Source organism: Ammodytes marinus, assembly GCF_949987685.1.
Source record: "Ammodytes marinus genome assembly, chromosome: 24".
Taxonomy (NCBI): domain Eukaryota; kingdom Metazoa; phylum Chordata; class Actinopteri; order Uranoscopiformes; family Ammodytidae; genus Ammodytes; species Ammodytes marinus.
This window is the reverse complement of record NC_137228.1, coordinates 3,622,021-3,649,323: the sequence shown is the minus strand read 5'-3', so window position 1 is coordinate 3,649,323 and position 27,303 is coordinate 3,622,021. Positions and strand designations below refer to the sequence as shown.

At 43.0% G+C, this 27,303-nt stretch overlaps 1 protein-coding gene across 3 annotated transcripts in view; it reads right to left on the bottom strand.

Annotated features, from left to right (window-relative positions):
* Nucleotides 1–27,303, bottom strand: part of atp11a (ATPase phospholipid transporting 11A) — a 54,941-nt gene that overhangs the window by 12,176 nt on the left and 15,462 nt on the right. For all 3 annotated transcript variants that reach the window (XM_080052754.1, XM_080052755.1, XM_080052756.1), the window contains exons 2-20: nucleotides 14,701–14,823; nucleotides 14,170–14,259; nucleotides 12,451–12,531; nucleotides 11,918–12,025; nucleotides 10,709–10,837; nucleotides 8,611–8,714; nucleotides 8,458–8,505; nucleotides 8,246–8,310; nucleotides 7,523–7,604; nucleotides 6,466–6,616; nucleotides 5,656–5,853; nucleotides 5,062–5,175; nucleotides 4,899–4,958; nucleotides 4,445–4,611; nucleotides 3,421–3,492; nucleotides 2,916–2,989; nucleotides 2,711–2,814; nucleotides 2,130–2,311; nucleotides 390–641 (exon numbers count right to left, since the gene is read on the bottom strand). In XM_080052754.1, coding sequence (XP_079908880.1) covers nucleotides 390–641; nucleotides 2,130–2,311; nucleotides 2,711–2,814; nucleotides 2,916–2,989; nucleotides 3,421–3,492; nucleotides 4,445–4,611; nucleotides 4,899–4,958; nucleotides 5,062–5,175; nucleotides 5,656–5,853; nucleotides 6,466–6,616; nucleotides 7,523–7,604; nucleotides 8,246–8,310; nucleotides 8,458–8,505; nucleotides 8,611–8,714; nucleotides 10,709–10,837; nucleotides 11,918–12,025; nucleotides 12,451–12,531; nucleotides 14,170–14,259; nucleotides 14,701–14,823 — 2,204 coding nt within the window. The remainder of the gene's footprint in view (nucleotides 1–389; nucleotides 642–2,129; nucleotides 2,312–2,710; nucleotides 2,815–2,915; nucleotides 2,990–3,420; nucleotides 3,493–4,444; nucleotides 4,612–4,898; nucleotides 4,959–5,061; nucleotides 5,176–5,655; nucleotides 5,854–6,465; nucleotides 6,617–7,522; nucleotides 7,605–8,245; nucleotides 8,311–8,457; nucleotides 8,506–8,610; nucleotides 8,715–10,708; nucleotides 10,838–11,917; nucleotides 12,026–12,450; nucleotides 12,532–14,169; nucleotides 14,260–14,700; nucleotides 14,824–27,303) is intronic.

Genomic DNA, 27,303 nt, shown 5'->3' with positions numbered 1-27,303 from the left:
GGCCGTGGCTGTGTTCCAAACGGCCTACTAACAACCCCCCTACTACATACTCAACATGTATACACTTCATACTGTCGACTTAACGTTCGATTGCGTACGCGAGGTTCGTCGGACCGTTGACACTGAAGTATACAGAAGCAATAAAAAAATAAACCTTTGTGTCGTTTGAAAAGACGCAATGCATTCTGGGCCGGTTGAGTAGGAGTAGTAGTAGTATCGATCCATACACAAAAATCTTCCCGGAAGTAAGTTCGCATCCGGGCATTTCTCGCTTACACAAACTCGCATACACAACCACAACATACTCAAATTGACGTGGAAATGAGTATGAGTAGGACGTTAGTAGGCCGTTTCAGAACACAGCCACCGTCTCTCTCCTAAAGACCCACCCAGAGAAGGAGTCCCTGGTCATGCCTGCTTGCTGCCTCAGGACAGTCCTGCTCAGCTCAAAGAGCACGTCATGGAGGCTCTGCTCCTCTGTGCGTTTGGTGGTGAGCTCCAGGATCTGTGTGTTGCGGTGGAAGAGCTTGCTAGCGTAGCACGTAGCGGCGGCGGTCTCCATCTTGTCGCCCGTCAGCACCCACACCTTCATGCCCGCCTTGTGGAGCGACTCGATGGTGTCTGCAGCCTTCTCCTGGAGCCTGGGCAAGTCGGAAAAAAATGTGGTGGACTTTAAATCTTATTACATATAGAAAAATACACAGATCTTTTTTTTTTCGTTGTTATTTAGATGTCTACAGCCACATCCTCCACCAACAACTAGAGACCAACTAGGCCGTACAAAAGCTTTGTCTATCCAGAATGGGATTTTTAATCGCTATTTTTATTTTTTAAAAGGTTTGGAATAAGGAGATAGCCCCCTGCTTCGATATGTGGCTCATGGAGTTCTCTAGCACTCTATATATGGAGAAAATCCGTTATGAGATTTCAGAAAAAGTAGAAAAATGTCAACAGATATGGCAGCCTTTCCTCAACCATATAGCAGCGCTGAAGTGACCTTTATGACACTTTCTTGACTTTTGATTTTTTGCTTAAATTTTTTTCTGAAATACTTAGAACACACAAACAAAAGCCAAAACGAAACAAACAACTAACATGGCATGCTCTACTTAACAGGTTTCTAAAGACATTCTTTAAATTAAAAGGTGAATGGTAAGCAAAGAAATAAAAAGTCAGTAAGATGTCATGAAAGTCGTCACTTCGGCTGCTATATCTGTTTACATTTTTCTGCTTTCCCTGAGATCTCATAACGGATTTTCTATATATATATATATAGAGAGAGAACTCCATGAGGCACATATCGAAGCAGGGGGCTATCTCCTTATTCCAAACCTTAAGAATATTTTTTTTGCGATAATCATCACATAAGCACCATATACAAATACTTAGATCATTTACACTCTATGTATTTCTACACAAGATGAGGTGACTTTTTAAATGCTGTCTGGGTCAACAATGCCTTTTTAAGCCTGCTTAAGAAGCGAGTGTGCTATTGGGGAACTGACCTGCCCTTGTATATAATCAAGAGTTAGTGCTTATGGGTTGTCTGAAGTGCAGACACCATGGTTTACAGACCATGAAGAACTTGGAAGTAGGAGCAGTGACTTTGACAGCTTTGTGATTCTGGAGAATTGATCATGACAGGATGTAATGGTTGATTCATTTCAATGTTTTCTAAGATGGCCTCTGAAGATATGTCAGGAATGGTCCATTTAGTTAGTTTTACTATTCTTAAAAAGGTGCTCCGGGGAACTTTCAGCTTTTGTTAATCCCTGCACCCCCTTTGGACAAAAGCGGTAGTGTTTTTACTACGCCTTCTTTGTTCCTGGGTGAGCGTATACCCATGACAAAGGCATTAAGAAAAACTATAAAAATAAATTCCTTGCTGAGGGTCTTGTTTGCTGTTACATTTCATTTATGATGATCAGAGAAAAAATTAAGACTGTTTCAGGAATATTTAAAAGTTCCTCTTGGCACCTTTAAGCGTATACTTTTGGTTCCAGGTCTTTTAGTGTAAATAATGATGTCTTGTAAGCCTTTTATAGGGCTGTGCACAATGTTTCTGCATGACACAATAAGGAAATAAAATCAATCATAAACACAATTGTACTATGAGGACATCCATCCACCTGTCCTCCACAGCAGTCGCTCCCAGCAGTATCAGGTCCTGTTCGATGATGTCATAGGCCTCGGCCAATCGTTTGTCCCGGTCGTGTAGGGCCAGCTTGGCCCCATTCAGCAGGTGGCAAACCTCCTCGTACTGCTCTGGGGTCAGCGGTCGGTAGGCGACGCAAAGAGTCCTTAGACCCTCCTGGAGGAAAGATTCAAACAGGGTAAGGTGTGTGTGTGTGTGTGTGTGTGTGTGTGTGTGTGTGTGTGTGTGTGTGTGTGTGTGTGTGTGTGTGTGTGTGTGTGTGTGTGTGTGTGTGTGTTCGGTAATACCTTTGGTTATAGGCTTCCTATTGCTACATTTTACAAGATTACATTGAACTAATCACTATGAGGTCACCTCGGCTAGATACTCATTTTTACTGACAGCACTTGAACACAACACAATCTACATTCCAAACGAGGGAAAAGAATACATGTCATTTACTTGTAAGGTATTTTAAGTTGCATTCTTATAATAAAGATACTATACAGGCAAACTATGTTCAAACACAGGCATTGGTGTGTGTGTGTGTGTGTGTGTGTGTGTGTGTGGTCTCACCACTGCGTTGTGCTCCACTCGAGCTTTGACCTGCTCCACCTTGCCTGACACAACCCTGGGGAAGATGGAGGAGTCTGCACCTTTACAGAACAGATAGAGATCACCTGCGCACACACACACAGGTCAGAGAGTGTGTAAGTTTGACATTATACACATAACACCATACACGTTCATATTAACAGTTGATTTATTTGAAGTGTATCACCTGTGCTGGATCTGACAATGACGCTCATCCGCCGTCTGACTGCATCGAATGTCAAAACTTCCAACAAATCAAACCTGGTAAAAAAAAAATCACAATACATAAAAATCGACACACACACACACACACACACACACACACACACACACACACACACACACACACACACACACACACACACACACACACACACACACACACACACACACACACACACACACACACACACACACACACACACACACACACACACACACACACACACACACACACACACACACACACACACACACACACACACACACACGAAACTCAGACTCCGAAAAATCCTGACCAAGTTTGTAGTAAATTATGCATGAAAGGGGTTAAAACGTACACACCAATAAGAAAAAGTACTCTGTCTGCTATCAATCATTTCTTAAATAAATGATAAGCTGGTAAAAGGGAATTGTTTCATAATGCTTTAGGAGATGTAAAGATTGTTTGTTAAGAGGGATAGCACACTCACCTCTCAATTTCATCCTCCCTGTTCAAGATCTCCATTTGACTGTCCTTGAGTCTAAGATAAGTGAAACCGAGCCTGAGGGCAGAGTGGGGCACAGTTATTGGAAACGGAGTGAATGAACTGAATGTATGTAGGTTAGTGAAAAATCTGTGTGTGTGTGTGTGTGTGTGTGTGTGTGTGTGTGTGTGTGTGTGTGTGTGTGTGTGTGTGTGTGTGTGTGTGCTTGTACAACTATTTTTGTCTGAACCAATTTGATTTTTAACTCTTTGGAGTCTGGACATTTTTTGGAAAGTGAGGACATTTTGGGGGCTATTTGAGGGGTTGACACTAGGTTTTGAGGTTCAGGTAAGAATTAGGTTTAGGTTAGGGTTAGTGTAAGGGTTGGGGTTAGGCATTTAGTTTCGATGGATAAGTAAGGTAAGGGGCTAAGGAATGCATTATGTCAATGAATGTCCTCACAAGTATGGCCATACAAATATGAGTGTTTGTGTCTGCGTATGTGTGTGTGTGTATGTGTCATCTTGTACTACTATATGTTACGCAATAATATCATTTAAGGATGAAGACTTTCTTTTAGGTGAGGGTAGACTTAGATTTAGGTTAGGGTTAGGGGTTAGAGGTTTTTGGGCAAGTCTCCAGGAAATGAATGTAAGTCTATGTAATGTGATGGCAACACAACGTGTGTGTGTGTGTGTGTGTGTGTGTTTATGTGTTTGTGTGTGTGTGCGTGTACATTATGTGTGTGTGTACATCATGTGTGTGTGCCTGTGTGTGCATGCTGATGTGCGTGTACATTGTGTGTGTGTGTGTGTGTGTGTGTGTGTGTGTGTGTGTGTGTGTGTGTGTGTGTGTGTGTGTGTGCATGCTGGTGTGCCTGTACATTATGTGTGTTTGTACATCGTGTGTGTGTGTGTGTGTGTGTGTGCCTGTGTGTGCATGCTGATGTGCGTGTACATTATGTGTGTGTGTGTGTGTGCATGCTGGTGTGCGTGTACATTATGTGTGTGTGTGTGCGCGTGCTCCATACCTCTTCATGCCCTCCACCAGAGCCACCTCGTCTGGACTGGAGGAGATGTAGAAGGAGGAGGACTTGCCCGTGTGGAGGCCATGTTTGATCCCGTCCACTGTCTCCTCCTCCTTCACCTGCACAGTGTGGCACAGACACACGGCCCGGAAGAACAGCTCCTCATGCTCCTAAATACACACACACACACACACATTCTTACCTAGGAACTACACGGGGCACGTAAGCCGAAAACACATGTGTCGCGGCAGTTGCTGTCGGGAGCAACAGTGTCTGCTTTGTTTAGTACAAGGGAGGACACAGTTATTTTGCATTTGTTTTCAGAGTTTTTTTTTTAATTTATTGATGACTATAATGGGGGCGTCACAGACACACATACACAGACTGACACACACACACACACAGACACACACACACACACACACACACACACACTCAACTGAAGCTGTGTGCTCACCTTGGCATCGGGACCCGGTGATGTGTCGATCATGTCCATACTGGCTGACCCGGGCATCACCTACACAACAACAACAAAAAAATCCGTACATTTAAATAAAGTTACATGTGAAAAAAAAGAAATAATTATTCATAAAACATCCATCCATCCATTGGGTTGTTACCTGTCCGTTGCAGATAGCTTGAGGTACGTAGACATGTCCATCCACACAGCACTCTATGAACTGCATGTTGTTCTCTGTCAGAGTGCCTGTCTTGTCTGTGAACACATACTCCACCTGGGAAGAGAGCAGAATATGTGTTAGCACAGTGTGTGTGTGTGTGTGTGTGGCGCAGACACAATGCAGACATCATCTGGCTGTTGTTAACAGATTAGTGTCTATGTAGGCAGTTGACTAAGAGCAGAAAGACATTAGCACTGTATTATCACCATTGCAGTATTCATATCATGTTATCGCATATACTTTTTACAATTTTTTTTTTTTTTATTTATTTTTTAAGTTAAACATTTTGTTGAAAAAGCATAGAGGTCAAAGTATAATTTTTGATACATATAGAACATTATTTAACAAATACAAATACTCCAAAATCCGTTGACCTTCATGGCACCTTATTGACTTTTAATTTTTTGAAAGAAAAACTCCAGGGCCGTAACTTTTGATTTAAAATTCAAAAACATTGGTTGTAGCGTTGGGTGAAGAGTTCCTAGTGTAAGTGTATGGTATACATGCTATACGGCCATGTGTTCCATTGCTAACCTGTCCCAGCTCTTCGTTGAGGTCCGAGGTGTTGACCACGGCTCTCTCGCCCATCTCCTCGTCAAACATCTCGTCGTCCCACATGATGAAGTAGGAGCCCAGGAACTTCTGCATCTCCACCGTCACGTACATGGACACGGGGATGATGTAGTTGAAGAGAACCATGAAGGCCAGGAAGTCTGTGAAGGCCCTGATCAACTAACAAAGGGGGGGGGGGGTAGGAGGAAAACAAGATGGAGTCTTAAGAGGAATTCTTAAGAGGACACCTGTTGACAAAAAAAAAATCACAGAGTATCTCCTCACGATAAACTACCTGTGTGCGCTCACTGAAAAAAAAATAATCCAAGGGTAATAAACAATATACAGCCTAGGCTCTGTAAAAAGTGTTTACAGAGTCTAGGCTGTGTATAAAGACAGGATTTATTTTTAAACATACTGTACATTTTTACATATTTTTTTTTTAACATACCTGTTTTTTGAAAACATACCTTACAAACAAAGGGTATTTACTGTAAGCATTTTAGCTGGAAACATGCCAGTTTACAGAGCCTAGGCCTTTATTTAACATAGGATTTTTTTTCAGTGGACACACACGCATGCACCCACGCACGCACGCACACACAAACAGACACACACACAGTCAGACAGGTAACGTATCCGGAGGAGATATTCACTGATTTTGACAAAAAAAAGACATTGGGACAACAAGCGTTCAGCAGAATCTCAGAAGGGTTGTGTGTGAGTGTGTGTGTGTGTGTGTGTGTGTGTGTGTGTGTGTGTGTGTAAAGAGACTGTGCACAGCAGACTCACTATGTGTCTGGACCTCTCTGTCTCCGTCCTCTGGTTGTAGAAGGGCTCGTCTCTGTTGGGGTCGGCCTGCCACACATACTTCAGCGTGGTGTTGACCAGGGCTTTACCAATGAGTATGCACAGGTACACCACCAGGTAGGCATTCATTGACCTGCATAGCAAGAGGAAGACATGCTTATATACAGCTGCGGAACAAAATTAAAAGACCAGACTGGATTTTTCTTCAATCTTCATCTCTACATAACTAATTGAAAATGCTCTTAATGACGAAAAATGTATTGGAATTTGGTAGCAATGTTGTCAGTAGTTTATAGAATGAAACCAACATGTTCATTCTACTCAAACATACGCCTATAAATAGTAAAACAGGAGACACTGAACATTCGGAGTGGTCTCTTATTTTTTTCCAGAGCTGTATTTGATTTGTTTTCTTAAATCAATGTAGGGGATGGACATACAGTAGTTTGGTGCCATGTGCAAGAAGGATCACAAGCTGAGTTTCCATCACTCTGCTTTTATTAGCGTTTTTCTTTTTTTAACCTTTATTTAAACAGGTAAATCCCATTGAGATCGGAGACTCTTTTTCAAGGGAGACCTGTTCCCATTCCCACGTTGCCATTCAAACACACACATTCATACACCGATAGGCTAGTTATCGGGAGCAATATAGGGTTCAGTGTCTTGCTCTGGGACACTTTGACATGTGGCGGGGGGACAGGGGATAAAACCTTCGACTCTGTGGTTCGACCCAAAATAAAACAAAATGAAAAAATACACGTACTTGAGTTCATGCGCAAAATGGGAGATGGAAACACATTTTTCCAATAAATTCTGACGTAGCGAGCAAGTGAGCAAGGTAAACAGAAGGACTCCGAGTCAGTTTATGAATTAATAAATGAAAAGATGGAGGAGTATAAAAAATATAAAACATTACTTTCGTGAATTGAGAAAAAAAGATGCTGCCAAAGACTGTGCATTTTGCAATAAAAAAAAGTATATGGAAATTGGAGAAAGAGAGAGAGAGTCATAGAGAGAGGGAGAAAGAGAGAGAGCTTACTTTTCCACGGCAGACCGCTTCTGACACTTGGACTGGTAGTTGAGCGCCATCTTGGTTTCCATGCCGGTGTAAATGGCCACCGCTGAAAGGAGAAAAAACAGTTAACATTCTAGATCAAAACTAAATCTTGACTGGTTTTACTGGCTATTTCCTGAGCTGTCAATCACATCTCTCTTGTCTTCATCATTGGATGGAGTTGATCTCAGTTGTCATGGAGATAGGTGTGTGACGTTATACACACACACACACGTTATCAAAACACTAAGGCTGTGTTGGAAAAGCCCTACTAACGTCCTACTCATACTCATTTTGACGTCAATTTGAGTACGTTGTGGTTGTGTATGCGAGAAATGCCCGGGTGAGTACTTACTTCCGGGAAGATTTTGTGTATGGATCGATAGGTTTACTTTTCCTGCTCCACCGCCCCACAATGCATTGCGTCTTTTCAGAAGACACGGAAGGTTTTTTAAAAATTATTTATTGCTTCTGCATATTTCAGTGTAAACGGTCCGACGAACCTCGCATACACAATCGATCGTTAAGTAGACAGTATTGAGTATGTAGGAGGGAGGCCGTTTTGAACACAGCCTAAAATTCAATACATGATGACAACTGAGCCAAACGACATCCACTGAGCAAGTGTTCTTTGAGTTAAGATAGTATTGTCCTACATTGGTGAATACATTATTTTCAATAGTATGCATGTGTTACAGTAGATATTACCATAGATGCACTGTGTGTTCTTGAGTGTGGCTCCTCGAAGCAGCAGGTTCTCTGAGCCTAAAGGCCTGCAAACACACAACAGCTCATTAACAGCCTATTCTTATGCTCTTATTTTGAAGGCCGCTGTATTATTTAACCTGGTGCACATATATTATATCATACAATAAAACAAGTTTATAGCTAAGACCATTTCAAAGTAAAGTGATTAATACCTGGCCACCGGCTCATTTCCCATGTAGATGTTGATCCGTCCCACAAATCTGTGTAGGACAAAGTAGTGAGAGAAGACACGTTTCAGACGTTGTTTTTCGTGTGTGTGTGTGTGTGTGTGTGTGTGTGTGTGTGTGTGTGTGTGCTATACTGACTTGTACAGGTCCGGCTGTGGTTGTTCACATTCTATAGTGGCGTGGATGGAGTCCACCTCCTCCTCTGTGATGTAAGCTTTGGTGTCCTGAATTGCATAGTATGTCTAGGAGGGAGGAATGAATGACAAAAGGCAAATACATTAAAAAAACTACTTTTATTTTACACTAATTTAAACATACTTATGGATATTATATTGAGTTTCTTCCAAGTTTGTTCACAAAAAACGAAAATTCCCATTACACACTGCACCTTTAAAAAGGAGAAGTAAGTGATATTTTTTTTGTTAATATACACGTTAAATCTAGGGATGCACCGAATATTCGGCCACCGAAAAAGTTCGGCCGAAAATGGCAAAATAAGTCATTTTCGGTTTCGGCCCGAAACAGTTAAAAAGCCGAATAACATTACCGAAAATTGGCGAACTAAATGACACTAAGGAAATATGTTTTTAAAAGAGCTGCGCGCTTGTAAACCAGGAAATGGCAGTAAAGAGAGACGTAACCCTGTATGCGAGTCCACGCCTCTTTGTGAGCGTGCAGCAGGAGCAGTTTGGAGCGTGCATGAATTAAATGTCAGAGTCCAGTGTGGGAGCAACTGGATGAAACACGGCGCAGACAGTGCAATGCTTTATGCAGCATAAAGTTAAAACGCTCGTCCAAGACTGATGTTTAATCACCTTAGAAACACAAAAGCCTTGCGCGAGCGAAGCAGCGATTCACCCGGTGCAACTCTGTGACAGTGTGACAGTTGGTAACGGTGTCACTCAGAGTGACACCTCGCCGGTGAGGGCCGCCGCGCAAAAAAAACTTTAGTTTGACAGCTAAAATGATAACGGGAGATATCCTGTCCGTTAGCGCTGTTGGGGGAAAAGGCTCCTACGGTCTGATTGCATTTCTCAAGCCTGAATACACAGAGCCAAGTCGGCAAACTGACAGCGCGACTAAATATATGTCCAGCAAGCCGCCTCCCCCCGTTAGTTTCAGTCTACAGACGAAAAAGTTACAATCACCTCCTAAGCATGGACATCGTTTAAAGCCTCTCATTGTTATGATCAGGGCTTTGATGCAAATTCTGAAGTCTGGACATTACGGTGGGAGCTGTGGTGCAGTTTTTTTTAGAGCAACTCAACCTGCACTGCACTGCAAAAAATTAAGAAAGGCAATAAGTCGATCTTTTTGTAGATTCATCCTCATATAAGTCAAGGTAAAAATCAGTGAGAGGTTCACAAATTAATTCCTAGTAAAATATTAATTTTACTCTTAGATTTGAAGGTTTTACTGTTTATTTATTTATTTAGGGTTGCTTTTTAGTTGTAGGCTATGTTTGAGGAGAACATTTGGGAGTTCATGTATGCAATGTTGAAATAATTGACTAAATAATAAACAAAACTGCAAAAGCCTCTTTCGGTATTCGGTTTCAGCCTTTCGGCCAACTGTTTAATTTTATTCGGTTTCGGTTTCGGCCAAGAATTTTCATTTCGGTGCATCCCTAAAATCACTCTATACTTATACAGCAATCACTTTAACAGTATGCGCAGTTCACAACACAGGTCTCCCAGTCATTCAGCTTTGCAGTTATTGCCAGATAAAATTTCGGGTATCACGCTTGTTTTCATCCAATCAGGAGACAGAGCGCTAGAAAGAGGCGGGGTCTCTGTGCCCCGTGAACGTTGACTCGCTGCTCTCCATCGCGGCACTATCTGATGAAGACGGCTGTGTGTTCATGTGTAGGGACGAGGGAGGGGACTGATAACTGCAGTCACAGACAGGAAGTTATAGCTAAAAGGACCATATCGCTTACTTGTCCTTTAAGCAAATTGAAGTAAAGGCTAACAATGAGCTGGACATTGATACAGGCACACACACACACACACACACACACACACACACACACACACACACACACACACACACACACACACACACACACACACACACACACACACACACACACACACACACACACACACACACACACACACACACACACACACACACACACACACACACACACACACACACACACACACACACACACACACACACACACACACACACACCCACACCCACACCCACACACCCATGCATCTGTACACACCTTGTGGCTGCTCTCTCCATCCAGACTGGCTGTAGTAACAAAGCAGGTGCCGTCTTCTCTAGAGGTGGAGAGGAGGATGAGGTCGCACGGGAAAGTCTCGTCTTCTTTCATACACACCACATCTCCAACCTGAGGAACACAGTCAGAGGTCATTCTATTTTGATTAGCAAAATACACTGGCCGCGTTCCAATCCCCATACTATCTACTATTTAGTATGGAAGAAAAAAAGATTTAGGATGTCCAGATTCTTGTGGCCAGATTTAGTACGGTTAGAAATACCTCGGATGTCTACTACATCCGGCCGAGATTTTTAGTGTTGAAAACAGCATGTTATCTGGGGCGATTCTGACCCACAATCCAGTGCGCACCGGAAGTGACGTCACATCGACGGAGTCTCCATAAGAAAACAAACAGGGATCCGACGGATATAAAAGCAAGAGGCAAGATCAAGGTGCAATGTTATGATGAAATAAATAAGTAAAAGTATGTCCCAAGTGTATGCCTACTGCATCCTAACTAGATTCTTTTTATGGTCAGATGTAGTATGTAAAATAGCAAAATGAAAGAGTATGCGATTTAGTAGGCAGGCAGGGAAAGCGATTTTAGTAAAGCTTGACAAAATATATACTAGACATGACCTTAAAAGGCATGTCTTTCAACCCGTTAACAAGGCTAATGCACTTTCAGTTAATGCAGTTAGCCTAACAAGCTAACCGTCTGCTTCACCACCTGTAGCACTAGCAAAACAAGTTGTCTTTTACAGGACTGGAACCGATCCTTTCAGACTGTTATTATAGCTGCCATTTTCCCCTCTGAATATGTGACATAACATACATTAATCTAAAAAGGCTTAGATTGCTCTCAAATGTAGCCTAAATATATATATACACACACACACACACACACACACACAAAGACTTAAAAGCAGGAAAATCCCTCAGCAAAAAAAAAAAAATGCACCAAAGCTCTGTTCGTGTTACATGGGGGTGAGAGTGATTTTATCTGGTGACACACACACACACACACACACACACACACACACACACACACACACACACACACACACACACACACACACACACACACACACACACACACACACACACACACACACACACACACACACACACACACACACACACACACACACACACACACACACACACACACACACGCACACACGCACACACGCACACACGCACACGCACCCTGAGCTTGCGACTTTGTTTGCGGACCACTTTGCCGTGCTGCACCACGTGGACAGGGCACTGGTTGACAGAGTTGTCTGCTTTGTGTCTCAGCCAGTCCTCGTAACCCTGACGATGAGAGAGAGAGAGAGAGAGAGAGACAGAGAGAAAGAGAGAGGGTGAGAGAGAGAGACAAATGGTCAATGCAGTGTGTAGTTAAGGAGGTGGATTTACTTTTGCGGCATCTAGTGGTGAAAGTTCTAGTTCCCAATTTCCCTTGCTGCCCCCTCCCTTTGGGGGAATTAACAGAAGCTACGGTGGCCTTCAAGGACAAGAAGCTAGTCACTAAAGATCATCCACCACTGCCTCAAGTCTTTCCACAATATCAAGTGATGAGGTGAAGATGTATTTAGTTATTTATTCTATAGTACTTCTTCTTCTTGGTCTTCCAACAGGTGCATTTCCCCAGGACGCCCACTATATATGAAAAACGCACAAGGCCGTTAAGTTTGTCCGTTCTGTGCTACTGTAGAAACATGGCGGTCGGGTCTCACCTGTTTGATGGCAGTGACGGTGATGACAAAGAAGAGCGGCAGTCCGCTAGTGATGGGGCTGGTGGGGGTGTCGATGATCAACTGAGGGGGAGACACACACACACACACACACACACACACACACACACATCATTAAGTGGCAGACATATTCAGTGCAGAACCATATATCAAGGCAACAGTAAGAAGTATTTGACATTTACAGGTGTGTACAGGCAGGTAAGGAGAAGTACAAAATCCCCTCCGACACTCACAATCATTTGAGTCTTTTGATTCCATTTGACGAAGCTTTGCACACACACACACACACACACACACACACACACACACACACACACACACACACACACACACACACACACACACACACACACACACACACACACACACACACACACACACACACACACACACACACACACACACACACACACACACACACACACAGAGACAGAAGCCCCTTTTACACAGCCAGTGAAAGCCGGGAATATGCCGGCCTTTCGGCCCTCCCCCCAGCTGTGTAAATGCGACAGTTGCGGAACGAGGGAAGAAAGGTGCGAGTGATCGTTCCGGGAATTTTACTACCTCGGGGGGTAGTAAGATTCCCGACACGATCAGTTCCGCCTCTCTGTTTAAATGCTCCAGCTTGTTGTTGCGGAACAGGGGGGCGTTTGACGTTCCATAGTCTACGTTCTAAACATGCGACCATGTTAGCAGTTGAAGGACGTGTGTTTAACATTAACCACCGCGGCCTGATGTCCCGTAAAAATCACCAAATAAAAGGAACGGTGTATAATCTATCTGATCATAAGGTCCGTTGCTCAATCCAAACCCCCGCGCTTCATTTTGCAGAGTGTATGAGTCTATTTCTGCCCAGGAGAAGTTGTACAATGGAAAGCTAGGCTAGGCTAAGTAAGGGATAAAGTATAGTGAACGGGTCACTTGCTAGAAATAAAGACCGACAAGCTGAAGCAGGAGCCCGACGCGCAGCGGAGGGCTCTTGTTCAGCTTGAAGGTCGACCTAGTAACGGGGGAATAGTCTGCTCGCCCCGCTAGACTGTCTGCTTCAGCTGACTGAAGGCTCCGGCTCAGCTGTTAGCCACAGAGCTACTGTTTTGCTAACACATTCCGCCGCCGCTATTATTATCCTAAGTCTGAGCGTATATCCACACTTTATTTCTGTCTACAGTAACGTGACTTCACACACTGTGTGTATGTGTATGTCTGATTGGCAGATCGCTGCCCTCACAAAGAGACTCGCTCACAACCAACCTGTCTCACACACTCACACACACACACACACACACACACAGAGGTGAAGCGGTCGGATTGATTTAGTCAGTTTGGTTAACTGTCCCTGTGATGTTGGACTCAGCGCGTAGCGAGATCAACTGGCACATCGTGGGGACAGTAAAATACGGCCCTCTTACTGCAAGCTCCAGCACTTCTGCTCTCAATTCACCGGCCATTGTTGTTGTTTTAAAGCAGCTGACCGGCGCGGCGCTAAATGTTTACGTCACACCTGACGCTGTTTACAAGCACCTCTGGCTCTTTCATTCCGGAGCGCTGTGTAAAAGGGACTACTGATGCGCCAGCAGGCCGGCGTTGCTTGGTTCTGTGTAAATAACACAGAAGCAAGCAACGCCGGCATATTGGAGTGATGTTGTTCCGTCAATATGCCGCAATCTCTGTGTAAAAGGGGCTAGAGAGAGAGCTTTTTACCTGAACCAGAAATATGATGAGGAAGTAGAAGTTGGCCACTCTCCTGAACTGCTCAAACATGTTCTTGGGGACGAAGTTCCAAAATGTGTACTGGAGACATGAGACAGGTGGGTCAAACAATACAGTGTGCAGTGCCAGGGATTCCATTCAAAGTAATGAGAAGTGGCCTCACTGTTATCAGTCACAATAAGGGATGTTAATACTTTTAGAATATTCTAGTCAAGGATAATTGGTTTTACTTATGCCATTATAACTCATTTCATTTTCGACAATCTTATTAAAGTGTGTGTGTGCGTGTCTGTGTGTGTGTGCGTCTGTCTGTGCTTCTGTCTGTCTGTCTGTGTGTGCTTCTGTGTGTGCGTCTCTCTGTCTGTCTGTCTGTCTGTCTGTCTGTCTGTCTGTCTGTCTGTCTGTCTGTCTGTCTGTCTGTCTGTCTGTCTGTCTGTCTGTCTATGTGCGTCTCTGTGTCTGTCTGTCTGTCTGTGTGTGTGTGTGTGTGTGTGTGTGCATGTCTGTCTGTGTTGTACGGACCTTGGATGAGACCACTCTGTTGTCAGGGAAGCGTTGCTGTATGAAGGCCTCTGTTCCTGGAGGAGGCTCCTTGTGTCCAATGTAAATGGTCCGGCTGTCCACATAGTTCTCCTCACCAGTACACTGCAAAAAGTGGCACACGCAATGTCAGCTATTGTAGGCCGTATGCAGTATTTAAGCTCTGAAGTCACACAATCGAATATGATTTTTGTAATTTTTTATAGTACTGAGCCAGAATTAAAAAGGCGTAGTCAGCAATTCTGGAGAGTGCTTGCTGTCAAAATCATGTATGTGACCAGAGGGGGGTCCTCCGTAGCTAGCAACATGCCCGTTTACAGAGCCTAGGCTGTGCATTAACACTGGATTTTTTCCTTTTTCCACGCGCACACGGTACGGACAGGTAGCGGATCGTGAGTGAGATTGTGAGAAAGTGATTTTGACAAAAAGCATGACTCAGGGTCACACGCACACATACACACACACACACACACACACGCACACACACACTCACAGACGTTTGCAGAGAGGTAAAACAAATGAGTCATTTTGCCTCAGTGAATGAGAGCTTTTGTTACTACTGATACAGGGACCTGCATGTGACTAAAACTGGAATGCAGAATGAACATGCGTGTGTCACACACACACCGCTGCTTTTTGCATTTTCTTGCTTTTTAATATCTACAATACACTAAAAGGCCCCATAGAACGTTACTATTCATTATCTTTTTTTAAAGATATTTTTTGGGGCATTTTTATGCTTATTGATAGTGCAGAGAGAGAGGTGAAACGGGGCAGAGAGGGAGTGACATGCAGAGAACGACCGCGGGTGGGAATCGAACCCGGGTCTGCTGCTGGGCCCGGCCCGGGAGGGGGACGCCTTACAGACTGAGCTAAAGGCGCCCCAATATTCATTATCTTATCTAACTTATTTGACTGAAAAATGTTAAGTTTTATAACTACAAATCACAACAGAAAGTTATTCAAACAAAAACATATATATATTACGCCGGAAAACATATTTTAAGTGTTAGGTATTTCAGGCAGGACCGGGCTTGCATTTAAAACACTTAATGAGCGAGAGAGCTCTGCACACACACACACACACACACCTATCTCCTCTCTCTCACTCTCTGTCATAACACATTCTTTACAATATGTGCAAATGCCAGCAGTCAATCAGGGCATCAATAAACCTTGCCTTATTTATTCACTTGATACATGACTTAATACAGAGTCTGTCCACACAAACTGGTATACACACAAACGCAGGTTATAGCTAACCAGAGGTGACAGTAATCTGTTGCCGGTGAATGAGATTGAGTGTCGAGAGGCTTTCGCGGCCCACTTTCTCTACTCTCCCTCTCTCAACACACACACACACACACACAGCGACACACACACACACACACAGTAACCAGTTAACCCACTGCTCAAAGATTAACGTTGAAGACGGAAAGCTATTCATATCCCGTGAGCTACAGCTAACTATGGCAGCGCAAGCAATGGAAATAACGGGAGCATTTAAAAGCAAAAGAAAATGGCTGGATAAAATCATAGTGTATACCCTCAGGCTATGGTATGTGTCTGCCTACTCCTCTGCCTATGCGCGCACACGAACAAACACACACAAGCACACTTTTCTTTTTATGTATAATGCACCTTCACTAGGCACTCCCAATTTCGTTGTATAGGTGACTGCACAATGACTATAAATGCTATCTTATCACACACACACACACACACACACACACACACACACACACACACACACACACACACACACACACACACACACACACACACACACACACACACACACACACACACACACACACACACACACACACACACACACACACACACACACACACACACACACACACACACACACACACACACACACACACACACACACACACACACACACACACACACACACACACACGTCTGGCATACTGTTTACTGATGGCATACATGAAGTTCAGAATATTTTGGATGTATTTCTGATGTATGAACACATAGCTTACACCCAAAACCAGCCTACATTATCCAAAGAGCAGGGGAAAAATTATCTTTGCTTATTCCATCACTGTGTATTCCATCTCTTACACTGTCTATATCTTTTCCATTTGCTCAGCGTTGTATTGCTCCATCTATCCCTCACACAACCACAACCTGCATGGCCTCTAAGCCTTCATAACCTCACTCCTATATCGATTATGATTATAGCCTCCCTATTCAAGCTTTTCACCGTGAAAGCCTGTCCACGCTTAATCAAATGAGATTGCAATCTAGGCAAAATAAGCGCGCCGGTGCTTATAGAATAAAAAGCGCTAACCGGTATTAGCGTTGGGAGCTTTAGCCCTTTTGGATGTAACAGTAGACGCGGCGAGGCTATTCTAAGGGGTTTGATGATCACTTTTAGCAGTGTCATGTTTCAGGATGCTCTGTTTGAGTGGTGGGTATTTATAGGTTGGGAGAAGAAGGGAAACATTTGTGGTCTGGAGGGAGGGATGGGCTGCCTTTGCTTCTGTCTGTCTGTCTGTCTCTCACTCACACATCCACTCTCATTAAAGGGGTAGTTCGGTGTTTTTTGTCTAGTTAGAATGTAACCTTATGGCGATGGGTGCAGTCACTTGAATGGAGTTTTTTGGGGGAGACGTATCCACATTTATAGATGGTAACTTAAAAGATACAATATCAGTTCAATTGTACGCTGAGGTGAGATTGTTTTCCACAGCTAAGCTTAGTTTGCCGCCAGACAGCATTATTTTTTTGTTGTATAATTTACACACACACACACACACACACACACACACACACACACACACACACACACACACACACACACACACACAGAGAGACACACACACACACACACACACACACACACACACACACACACACACACACACAGCATCAAACATGTATGAGAGCAGGCAGGCATGAAACAATGGCTTGCATTGTTACCTCTGCTGTGCCGTCACTGGTCCACAGGTTATATTTAGAGGAGCGGACAAGCTTCACTTCTCCAATTCTTCTGATCACTCTCATTGGACAATTGAGCTGACATGAAAACCTTTTTAAAAAATCATTTCGATTTTTATTATCCAGTTGTCCACAAATTGTATCACAAACTCAAACGGACTGCAGTAACTTAAATAGGCTATATTAGTGGATTTAAACCTGCAGTGTGTAGAATTTTGGGTTTTATTTCCTAGCAGATTTTGTAGAAAATAATTATAATATCCATAAGTACGTTTAATTTAGTGTAAAATAATAGCTGAATTTTTTTTTTTGAATTATTATTTTTTCCCTTAGAAAGGGTCTCATATATGTTCATATTTCTCCATACTTTGGTTGGACCAAGGCCTTGTCACCGCCATTTTGGAAGTGTCATAGTTGGAATGTCATCAGGTGCATTGTTTAAAATTTTGAATTGTTCTTGTCCTTGAAGGCCACTGTAGCTTCTGTCATTATTCGAAAGGGGTGGGGTTACCCAGGGAGCGCTGCATTCTAGAACTTTCTAGAACTTACTTGATGATGTCATATTACACACTGCACCTTTAATAATGATAGCATAGGTTTGAATAGAATAAGCTAAGAAAGAAAAGGAAGTGAAACTAACACTGCATTTGCTATTTCAAAATAAAGTTCAATCTGTATTTCCATGTGTTGTTAACCACTGTGTGCTCTACTGAGTCCCACATATTATTTCCAATAGACGAGCATTCAGAGAAGCAGAAACGAATGGCTGTAAACAGGAAAGGGCTGCAGCCACCCACTCACACACAGGGAGGGCACACACTTCCTGAGACAAGCAGGAGGAGTGTGTGTGTGTGTGTGTGTGTGTGTGGGGGGGGGGGTGGTATCCTTTACCGAAATTAAAGCCATCCGAGGTCTGTATGTTATTTGTGAAAGAGGGGCTGTAATGCCAAATTGACTTGATTTGACAGACGAAATAAAAAAACAATAATCAATGCATTTCTAAAATTTAGTGTGGATGTACGTTTGTGTAAATTCTAGCGGCCCCCTCTGGACAAAAGCGGTAGTGTTTTTACTACGCCAGCTGTAGTTTCTGGGTGAGTATACCAATGACAAAGGCATTAAGAAAAACTATATAAAAATTGCATTCTTAGCACTGATGGGTCTCGTTTGCTGTTACATGTCATTTATGATCATCAGAGGAACATTTTCAGAAATATTTAAAAGTTCCTCGTAGCACCTTTAGCTATCAAAATGGTGCTCAATCTTAGCAGTAATGCTGTAGTTAGCGCTGGCGAGTAGAGATAACATTCACCCTGACACACACACACACACACACACACACACAGTATTTGGCTGAGCTGTTGTTACACAGATGACCAACACAAGGATTTTATCTATTGCTGCAACAGGCGGGCGCTGGGAAAAAAAAACCTCAACAAAAGATGCCGACTGCAACCTGCTTTCTGAGATACCGCACACACACACACACACACACTTTCATATCCAAATGCTGTGTCATATATCAGGGGTTACATGTGCAAACACAGTCAAAAGTGTGAGTGTGTGTGTGTTATCTCTCGGCGGCCACTGCTGACAGAGATAAGAAAAATCCTGTCCCCATCCCTAAATCACTGGACGTTAAACACTGAGACACACACACACACACACACACACACACACACACACACACACACACACACACACACACACACACACACACACACACACACACACACACACACACACACACACACACACACACACACACACACACACACACACACACACACACACACACACACACACACACACACACACACACACACACACACACACACACACACACACACACACACACACACACACACACACACACACACACACACACACACACACACACACACACACACACACACACCTATAGAAGGCACCGGATGCAGTCAAGTGGATTAAGCATGCATTGCATTGACACCGCACACATAAAACCATTATGCAAATAAAAGCGGGCTATTAAATATTTAGCGCGGCCAACACGCCCTGTGTTTACTGTTAACTTTTTATGTGAATTTGATATCGTGGTAAAAACGTAATGATAGCTATGGTTGACAGTCTGGGTGTGTGTGTGTGTGCGTGTGTGTGTGTGTGTGTGTATGTGTGTCCATTGTTTTACACAGCCTAGGCTCTGTAAACAGTACGACAGGCAGTGTGATCGTGAGGATATATTCACTGATTTTGACAACAAGCATTGTCCAGAATCGCTGACTCCACCTTTAATGTTAAAGTTAAATGGTCTGGTTTCTCTCTATTCTTTTCAATTCATTAAAAAAAATCTGGCTCTTTATTCTCTCCGCGTGCAGGTCATAGCAAAGCACCTTCACAAAGACAATACAAGTCCACAAAAAGACAAATTACTGACTCAAGTATATGAAAAAAAAGCATCTGTGTGTGTGTGTGTGTGTGTGTGTAGGTAAAATATTAAGCCACTCTCTGACATTACCAGAGATGAGAGGACAGAATACCAATCAGTTAAAAAACTACACACACACACACACACACACACACACACACACACACACACACACACACACACACACACACACACACACACACACACACACACACACACACACACACACACACACACACACACACACACACACACACACACACACACACACACACACACACACACACACACACACAGCTGGTATTAATCAGAGTCAGTGAACTTTACCATTCAGCATTTGCACTGGTGCGTATGTGTTTTTCTGACATTTTCATAATCCTACACCTGCATGTCCTCACAAGCCCTCACATCTGAACCAGAGAGAGTTATCTAGCATCATCTCAGATCCATATGATAAAACATGATAAAAACCATCAAAACAGACATTGGGAAGGATTTTCACCTGCTCCGCCATTGTAGACACATACACATTCAACCATCTGTCGCTCTGCACGTGCACCAGCAGTGAGACGGGTGTCGGTTTGTAGCGTTCTCTCTTCTGATTGGTTATCAGTAGTGGGATCCCCGAAAAGTTTATTTGCCGATTACATGCAGAGTGAGTGACTGAGAGATCGGCTTTATGAAACGCACACACTATATAAGTGATCACTGTATGAATAAAGAGCGATTTAACACTTATATTAACTAGGGGTGTGAACGTTTACAAAAATGTCTAACCGTGTACACGACGGAATTTTTTTCGTGTACACGGTTAACCATGACGTCATTGTCCTCGTGCGCTCGCCGTCCTGTAGGCGAGCGCACACACACACATACACGTTCGCCTGTCATGTGCGCCGTCATAATCGCGCTTCATTCATTTTCCTGATTAATATATCCTATCGCTTTCTACATGTCCACGTTTATGCAGGTTGAACAGGTGTTATAAAGTTTGGGCTACTTACGCGCGTAGTTCACGTCAACCGGGTAACTTTAATCTTTAGGTTATCTTTCATCACTCTTACGTGGCTGTGAGTCGAGCCCGAGAACGGCGCCTCCCCGTGTGTGTGGGTGTGTGTGTTTATACTCACACACACACACGCCGAGGGACAGACAGATTGGGCAGACTAGCTTTTATCCTCCCCAAGTAGTTTATTAGTGATGTAAAATCAATAAATGCGTGTCTCCAGAACATATTTAAAAATTTTGAAAAAAAGAACATTTAAAATTTGAAGATTTTTTTTTTTAAACGGTTTTCGTTTATTGATTTTTCCTAAACGGTTATGATTTACTAAACGGTTACTCGTGTACACGTGCACACCCCTAATATTAACATAAATAAATCGCTTACTTCACCTTTAATAACAGCAAATCAAATCGCATAAGCTCCTGATCTTTCAAAGATTCGCAGCTTCAAGGAAAGTGTCTAAACGTGAAAGGCAGGACTGTCTGGAGAGTTGAATTGAGCTGAAATAGACATTCACCTGCTTCCATTACCTACTGTATATGGGTCAGCAGTCCACTGTATACGGCTGAGTGTGCGCTGCATTGTCAATGTGCTGTGAAAGGTGTTATAGAAAGCAATAGGACTATTTATTATTAACGAGCACTTGTTGTGTATGGTTACATAACACTATAGTTGCGGCGGCCTGCTGTATTAATATTATCCATTTTTTGCCATGACATCAATCCTTTCATTCTTGAATACATTGCAAGCTTATGTTACGCAGAAAAATGTTAAAGAGGACCTATTATACTACTGTTCTGGTCTTAATTTCTTGTTTTACACTGCTATAGAGCAACCTGATACGAATCACATCACAAAAAACTATGTAGATTTTCGGGAAGCTCTTTCTCTTATTTTGGCGATCCAGCACGTCCTGTCAACACTTGAGTGTGTGTGCTTCGGCAATCTCCGCTCCCTCCGCCTGTGCATCGGCCATCTCCGCTACCCTCCCCCCCCCTCCTGCAAACCCCACTCCGTTGTGATTGGTTACCTTCCTTCCGGAACACTTTCAGTGGCGGGAAGCGCGAGCATGGACCTATAAGGGCGCGAGGCAGACGCGAACAGGGAAGTGACAGCATTACCATACATGGAAACATCCGCGTGGTCACGTCACAAATTTTTATGCGACGTCACAAATTATGAAAGGGTAGACCGCTTTGAAGACGTGACTTCTCGACTGGCTAGAATAGTGTTTAGTGCTCTGCACAGACACCCCAGACGGTCAGCAGGGAATATGTCGAAATGCATGTAAGTCATTATTTGATAATTTAGTATGGTTAAGCATGACTATGAATCATCATAACAACGTTTATAGGTCATAAAAGTCAAAAAGCATCATAGGTCCTCTTTAAAGGAACAGTTCAACAATATTTTAACTGTCGGCACAGTCAGGCTAACGTTTCCCATCGACTACCAGTATTTGAGCTAAGCTAACTAGCAGCGTCAAGCAACTTTTGCCTATTTCTTGTTCAAAAAATGCACGCATAGTCAAAGGAATGGATTCTGTCACCTTGTCTTAAACCCAAGAGTGAAGCAACAAGCTATATACAAAAAATGTGTTTACTCCTTTAAGACACATGAACACATTATCAGTGCATTATGTACAGAGACATTCATTGGCCTGGTTTTCACAGAGCAGCTTTCATCACAGAGAAAGGCATTGTTGTAGATTTCCTGTGCACAGTCATTCTCTGTATGTCAAGGGAGTACGCTTTACACACAGTGCATACTTGGTTCATTGTGTCTGCTACTGTTTGCACGTGAGTAGGAGAGGAGCGTGAGTAGATGGTCACATGACTTGAGCTAATGTTGCATTCAGGTTCACATAGGGGAATAGGAATAAATGCCTCAAGCTTGACATTTAAAAACAACTGGGAAGTTTTCAGTACTCTAGCGGGATGACAGTTGCGACATCCATAATGAAGAAATCAGTAAGTTTGTTTCCATTTAAAAGCATCTTTAAATGAGTGATTGTTCCAAAGCCTTTAGTTAAACATTGTGTGTTTGTTTGTTTGTTTGTTTAAGTGTGTGTGTGTGTGTGTGTGTGTTTGTTTGTTTGTTTAAGTGTGTGTGTGTTAGTACCCAGGTCACACTAAGTGCCTGCATTGATCTGTGGACACACGGCTTGCTTTAAATAACTCCAACACTGCAAGTTGAATGGCAGCGGGCCAAGCTTTAGCACGGGGGTAACGCCACTAGAAACACTGTATATCATTAGCTATGTTGAACAGACAGACGTCAAATATTCAGAAAATACAGCAAAATATGTATTTTTGTTGAGGGGATATGGTCTTATGGTTAGGTTTCCCCACATCCAAGCATCATTCCCCTTCCCGTCAAGTCTCTGTTCAAGACATCGAGAGTCAAAATTGATTATTGGTGGTTTTCTACAGGGTTTCCTATCCCAGACTATGTCTTGGATGGGAGCAGTCTACTTCCTGGAGTCCACTGGTTGGCCTCAGTGACATCAAGACTCTTTTCCCGCAACTCCATTAAGCTTTAATGGACAGACGGGAGCGCTATCAAATTTCACCATTCAAACCGAATGAGGGTCGAACTCTTCCTTTAACTGTGGTGGCTACGTCAAGACAGACATGACTTATGACGTTCAACACTGTGCCTTTAAAATGATCTATATGGAGTGATATGAACTCCATTATTTGTTATTTGCAGCGTACGTGTAAGACCTTATTGTGTGGTAGGATGGCCTAGAGGAAAAGGTGGCCGACCAGTAACAATAAGGTGGTTGCATCCCCGGCACTGGATAGGTGCTAGTGGTGGCTGGTATTACATCTACGGTGCCCACCATCTCTACCATTGTGTCCTCGAGCAAGACACTTCACCCCAAAACTGCTCCTGGGGCGCTGTTCTATGGCTGACCCTGCGCTCTGACCCCCTCGGAAGTTGATAAGGGACTGTGTGTGTGTGTGTGTGTGTGTGTGTGTGTGTGTGTGTGTGTGTATCCAGGTCACACTAAGTGTGCTAAGTGCCTGCATTTAAGTAGACAGCATGTAGTTAGTCAATATTGAGTAGCTAGTAGGTAGTAATTAGTAGTCTGTTTTTGAACACACCCATAAAAAGACTAATTTCAATGTAACCATTGATTTATAAAGTAACTTAAATTGAAGTAATTTCTTGTTTAGCCACCTTTCATCACCTCAAAATTTGAAAGTCGAGATTATGACGTAATTGCGATCGACCCTGACACCCCTAAAATAAGCTGTATAGTCCAACAACTCTAAAGTAATGTTGTTGACTAGGCACTGAAAATACTACACATTTTTCTTTACTACTTATCATTTGTTTTGACCCAACTAGAAAGCATTTAGGGTGGGTATTGGGTAATGGGTTCATATTCCTTGTGTGAGTTTTTTTGACAGTGCCATTAGCTGTCTGTCTATTGGCTATGGAAGTACATGTGTGTCATCGGATTTTGAAAATAAAAAGCCATTGAATTTTAAGCACTGAATATTTATGCATTGTTCTCAAATTCAAAATCAAATATTCAACATGCCAAATTCAACTGCAAAATCCCATGTATGAAATTCAGAGTAAAACTTTGGGGACCCAAGGAAGAGCAATCGATCATAGATGCTAGATTGCGTTCAAACAAAGAGAGCCAATGGGAATATTAGCTTGTTGCCTTGGATACCCCTGACTGATGCAGGAAGGCAAATCAGGTTTTAGCCATGTCAAACGGCAACGCAAGAAACGATGGTGCTTCGGTGAGTACAAACATGTTTCTATATACTGTATATATATATATATGCTAGCCATTATATCCTTCCCTGTTCCCTATATAACATGTTTGTACTCACCCAAGCACCATCGTTTTTTCATTTGGGCTGTCTCTCCCCTGTTAATGGGAGCACTTTCTCTCGGTCTTCACTAATGTTTGACCTGTAGACGCGAACACACACACACACACTCTAATGCTAATGGTGTACATTACACTGTTTGTGTTGCCAGTAATGATGATGACTCCCAGGTTCACACACACACACACACACACACACACACACACACACACACACACACACACACACACACACACACACACACACACACACACACACACACACACACACACACACACACACACACACACACACACACACACACACACACACACACACACACACACACACACACACACACACACACACACACACACACACACACACACACACACACACACACACACACACACACACACACACACACACCTTGACTTAATGGCCTGTTACATAGTCCTAAATAAGAGTGAAAGTCTGGTAACATTGCAGTGCATTCAACGAGACAAGACAGTGCAGTTAAAGCTACAGTGTGTAACTTCTGTCGCCCCCCATGAGGAATTCTGAGTATTTACAACAACACTGTCAGTGCATCTACATGAGGCAAGGGCTTCTTGAGATTTTTCTGAGCTCCTTCGCCAGTGTCAGGAGGGACACACACACACACACAAACACAAACACACACACACACACACGTTTGTTAACGCTGCCATACCGAGAAACACAGAGAGAGTTGCTGTGGAGCTGATTGGCTTAATCAACTTCGTGTCAACTCGTTTTGGCGACGGCTGGAATGTAACCGACATTCTTTTACACGGAAAAATGTACGCACTGCAGCTTTAAATCTTCAGACGTCGTCAGCATCCAACAAGTGTGATTGGACACTCCTTTGACAGTGACCTATTGTTAAAGTTCCCTCTTTTAATCTGTACATTTCTTTTGTTTTGGTTACTTCTTAATTATTGCCTAGCCAAGCTCTTAGTTTATCCCCCCTTGTGTTCTGGTTCAGATGACTTTTACTGCTCTGTCCTCTTCCCATTCAGGCTGGTTCATTGTCACATGTCCCCATGAATCCTGCTGCCCTTTTGTGTCACGTAAGAAGCCAACACACACACACACACACACACACACACACACACACACACACACACACACACACACACACACACACACACACACACACACACACACACACACACACACACACACACACACACACACACACACACACACACACACACACACACACACACACACACACACACACACACACACACACACACACACACACACACACACACACACACACACACACACACACACACACACACACACACACACACACACACACACACAAACACAGTTTGTTCTTCACTAACTCCTTAACCATTAAAGGAACAATCCCCCTGTTTCTTTGCACTAACTTTTTTGTTTTACCATGTGTGAGGGAATTTTGGGTCTTTAGTTGTAATATTAATGGTAAAGATTAATAGGTCATATATGCCTGTCTTGTGTGTCTGTCTCTCAGACTCTAGGTCAGCCTTGGAGCCTGTTAGGAGACACTTAGGTCAGTTGTATAGATACAGTCTCATCTCCTTAGACTCCAGAATGTTATGGTTCACTGTGTTCAGCTCTGAACCAAAACATTGGTAGGCTTGGTGCCCGAGCCGGGGAGGTGTTAGAGATAGCGCGAGGTTAATACACAGCTCTAAGCATGAGTTTGGGAGAATTGAAGTGCAAGTCACGAGAGTTGCAGTCCGGTTCTCCTTAGCCAAGTCTGTAATAAATATTGTTTCATAATTCATCCACGTCTCCTGAAATATTCTTCCACCTGAGTTGACCTCCAACCTTAACAGAACTTCCTTCACACCATGGACTGTTACAGTATCTCACTGTTTAGGTCATATATTCTCACTTTTTGCTTTCATTCATAATCCATTTGACTGACGCTTTATCCATCTTTTATGTGGACCAACATTAGTTGTAGTTTCAGTACTTAAAGGTGCACTGAGGAAATTTCAGTTTGTGTTCATTCTAGCGCCCTCTTTGGACAAAAGAGGTAGTGTGTTTTTACTACACCAGCTGTTGATTCTGGGTGAGCGTATACCCATGAAAAGGCATAAAGAAAACTTGTATAAAAATAGCACTCTTTGCACTGATGGTCTCATTTGCTGTTACATTTATGATCAGAGGTAAAAATTAGACTGTTTCAGAAATATTTAAAAGTTCCTCGTAGCTACATTAACCACACAACAAATGGCAAAATGTAACTACTGGGTCACAAATAAAGTACCAGAAAGTGACTGCAAAATGTAGTTAAGAGTACTAGAATGGAGACTGCTTAGTTAAGTGTGATTCTCACTAGTAGA